The sequence below is a fragment of the Wasmannia auropunctata genome, unplaced genomic scaffold, assembly GCF_000956235.1.
Source record: "Wasmannia auropunctata unplaced genomic scaffold, wasmannia.A_1.0 LD335656.1, whole genome shotgun sequence".
Classification (NCBI taxonomy): Eukaryota; Metazoa; Arthropoda; class Insecta; order Hymenoptera; family Formicidae; genus Wasmannia; species Wasmannia auropunctata.
Window position 1 is genome coordinate 10,340 of NW_012027234.1, and position 4,041 is coordinate 14,380.

General features: G+C 23.7%; 1 protein-coding gene across 1 annotated transcript; it reads left to right on the plus strand.

The window, feature by feature from the left end:
* Positions 1–537: 537 nt before the first annotated feature.
* Positions 538–3,698, plus strand: LOC105456480. The gene is made up of 5 exons (XM_011700552.1): positions 538–752; positions 1,472–1,528; positions 1,602–1,729; positions 2,573–3,227; positions 3,303–3,698. Exons 1-5 carry the CDS (start codon positions 606–608, stop codon positions 3,660–3,662), a joined length of 1,347 nt encoding a protein of 448 aa, XP_011698854.1. The 5' UTR covers positions 538–605; the 3' UTR covers positions 3,663–3,698.
* Positions 3,699–4,041: the final 343 nt, after the last annotated feature.

Consider the following 4,041-nt stretch of genomic DNA (forward strand, 5'->3'; position numbering starts at 1 on the left):
TTTAACATTCAGTGCACAAGGAAAAAATAATATGTTTATCATGCGTGAAACGGAACGCAATATTAGTTTAGGCTTCTTTTGTAACTTTTAATGGCAGTATCATTATTACTTTTATTTCTTGATTTTATTTAGTTTTTTTTAATTGATTTATTTTTTGCTATGCAACACAAATGCTGCGTGGAAAATAAGTGCATCAAAAAGGTTAAAAGCTACAGGTTTTAACAATTACAGATTAAAAGATATTATATATCTTATTAAAAATGACAACACCTAATGATAATATTAATAAGAATAATGATGATGCTGGACCTTCAACATCTAACATTTCTCAAAATCTTTCTGCCACTATTGAAGATAATTTTGTTCGTGATAAATTAATAGAATGGAATCTTGCGAATTATATTGAAATATTCTCCAGTGAGTATAATTTTGTTATATTTCACTAGTCATTTGTATTCTTCATTTTACAAAAATTATGTTTAATTATCTGCTATTTATTTCTTTTAAATGTTTTTATTTAAAAAATTAATAAAATAATACTAAAAATACAAAAATTATAAAAATATTTTTTCATTTCATTTAGTACAGATTTTATACATTGAATTATGCATTTACTTTCTATATTTATAGGTCATAAAGTAAATGAATCAAACTTTTTGCTTATTCCTAATGAAGCAATAAATGAAAAATTAATTCAACCACTGGGAGATTATTATACATTTGTCACGGAAAGAGACAAATTAAAACAATCTGTAAGTTTCACATTATAACCATTCTATTTAAACAAACTAAAAGATTATTATCCTTTTATTTTTTGTAGTGATTAAACTCAGTAATATACTAATATTACCAAGTTAGTCTCAATATTTTTATGTATTGATGATTATTTGATCAAAATAAATTTAAAAAAAATTCATTTTTATATTACACTTTACACAAATTAACTATTACTTTATGAAAAGTAAACTAAAATATATAGCACAGTATATTGTTAATAATTTCTGATAACATCACATTGAAATAAATGAGAAATAAAATTGCTACTTAATGTAATAAACATTTTTTTTGTAAAAAAATAATATTCTTTGAACAATTATATTTTTGAATTATTGAAGAAATTATTCTTGCCTAATTATACATATTTACATAAATTATACAAGCAATTTATTACAATTTTTTATACATTGTTTAATTTAAATAACTTTTTATAAACCATTTAATGAAATTTAATTATTCTTGTTAATTTAATTATTTATTGTAATTTTGGTATATGGTTATTAATTAAAATATCTACAATTGCAATTTTATAAATGATACATCTAAATTTATCTTGGTGATAATGTCTAATTGTGTAGCAATTCTGTAGAAAAATATTATTTTACATTTTATATATTTTTTATTTATCCTTTTATTATAATTGTTATTTTTTATTACTTATGATTTTTGATTACTTAATGAAATTTTTGTTTAGACATCAAAAAGCGTTGATTCTGTTGTTGAGACTGTAACATCAAATGAAGCTGGCACGGTACATTTTTAATCTTGCATTATTTTATATTAGTTTATTATCAATATGTTTATTCCTGTTTATAATATTGCAGAAATTACAAGCGTTACTAAAGAAGTCAAATATTGGCAAATATTTCTTGACAAAAACTCGTCTCTCCAATAAAGATTCTGATGATTTAACAAAATTTATTGTCGACCATCTTCTACAAAAAAGTTGCAAGTACGTATTATATATTTTTTTAATTATGTTCTAAAATAAATATTATTATCTTCTGCAATATTTGAAATTTTATATTACCTTCGGAATTATTGTGACATTACTTTTTCTCTTTAAGTGATATGAAAAACGTGAGGTATGCATGGATGTTTAGTAATAATGGGATCTATACTCGAGCTAAAGAATGTAAAATTGAATAGAAAAGTTATGCATTTTACAAACTGTACAATCGTTATTAAGATATTAATTAAAGAAAATGTTAAATGTTAAATGAGTATACAAGAAGCTCTGTAGATGTATGATGAATAAAGCAACGTAGCTCTTTGGATAATTCTCAATGGTCAATATCTGACGAGAAACGGAGTGATATTTGTTTAAATTTGTATTTTAATAACTATTACAAAATTATGTATAATAGCAGAGGACTTTACTATTTAGTTTGATATTCTCTACTTGCTTACGAGTGTTGATTCCATTGTTATCAGATATTTCTTGTACTCTGTCTAACTAAAATATGGATACATGTTAAAATTTTTAACTAAAAAAAAAACAGAATTTAGCTTTATAATTGATTTGTTATATTAATATTATAAAATACCGTTTTTTTTCTGCAATTTAATTTTTATATAACATTTAGATCTGTGCAAACGCTGTTCTCCCTCTTTAAGTAATGTAAAATAAATGAATTTGCATAAATTTTTTTAATATATGAAAATATAAAAATATATGAATAATCTAAATTGTTAAATAATTACTTTTAATTATATATTTTTATAATTAAATATATCATGAATGCAATACAAAACAAAAATTATTTATTTATTTTTTTAATATTTCATATTTTAGGATCTCTACAAGAACATTTATGTTTTGGGCAAATGAAATTGTTCATGTTTGGCATAACGAGTCAATAGAAAAATGGTATAAACCTTATAAAGATGGCAAAGTAGCATCAGGAAAATTATATAATAGATATGTAAACGTTGCTAAAAAAATCAAAAAAGCAGTATTTGATTTAGACAAAAAAGAAGCAGAAATTAGTGAAACCGAAATAAATGTAGAAGAGGAGCAATACTTGAATGAATTATTGGCTTGCACAACTTTGGACAAATTTGATAAAATAAAATTTTTGTGGGAAAAAACATTTAAATCTCGTCAAAATACGTATAGTATTGACAAATATTTTGAGAAATACCCACATTTACGCCCACCACTTGGAGTACAATTGATCGAATTAGATTATAAGTTGTTAAACTTATCAGAAGTAAATATCTTACACAAAAAATGGTCCATACTACATCCTAAAATACTTAAATTAGCTAAGCAACGAAAATCTACAAAAGAACTATTCGTAAACGGTGAAAATATATTACCTGAAGTATTAGCTTGGCGAGTCCTGCCATATTTGTTTAAACCTGCATTTATGAAAACCGGTCAAAAAAAGACTCCGTGGAAACCATCATATCAGGAACAATGTGACGGGTTCATTACTTGGATAAATGTAAGTTTAAGATTTTATAAATTTATAAATGTACGTAACGTTTTGTTCAATTTTTTCAATTTATGATATCTACAGGTTATTACTCATTTTGAGACGACACTTAAAAAACATCGAGATTTGATGAAAAAGTATAGTTTGACTCTTCAACCCTTCATTGTTGCCATTGGACCTTTGGAGAAATTAGAAGCTGTTTACGTCGTTATTAATGATGAAAAATATGTATTTCAAGATGTCACACATAGTGTAGATTTCTGTTTCAAATCATTCTTTGCTTTAAAAGCAGAATATCCTGTGTCATGTAAACTAGTCTGGACATACATCCAAAAAGAAATCTATGGTGTGAAAGATACGGAGACAAATTATCAAAGTGTCCAAAGAGTAAGTGACGAATTGGCAAATTTATCCACAGAATTTACAAGCGAAACTGAAGATTGATTAATTAAAATTATTTTTTTTACTGGATCTTTAAATACATTTATTTTTACTTATTATTTGCTAAAATAAGATTTTCTATAAATGTTTTTTTTTTATGTTTATACTACAAAATAACAGTTTTTTCTTATATTTTTTATGTCACCTATGAAATTGATAAAACGGTATTTTCTTTTTATACTTTTGTATTATTTTAAAGATTTTAATAAATATAAACTAAGTAGTTATATATAATATATAGTATATTTAACAAAATGGAAGTCCGTTGTACTATTTGTTCAAAAATAATGAAAGGTAATTTGATAAAATATCATATGCGATACATACATAAGTCAAATATTATTAATTTTTCATGTTCTGGAAGTTCATGTAATCGGACGTT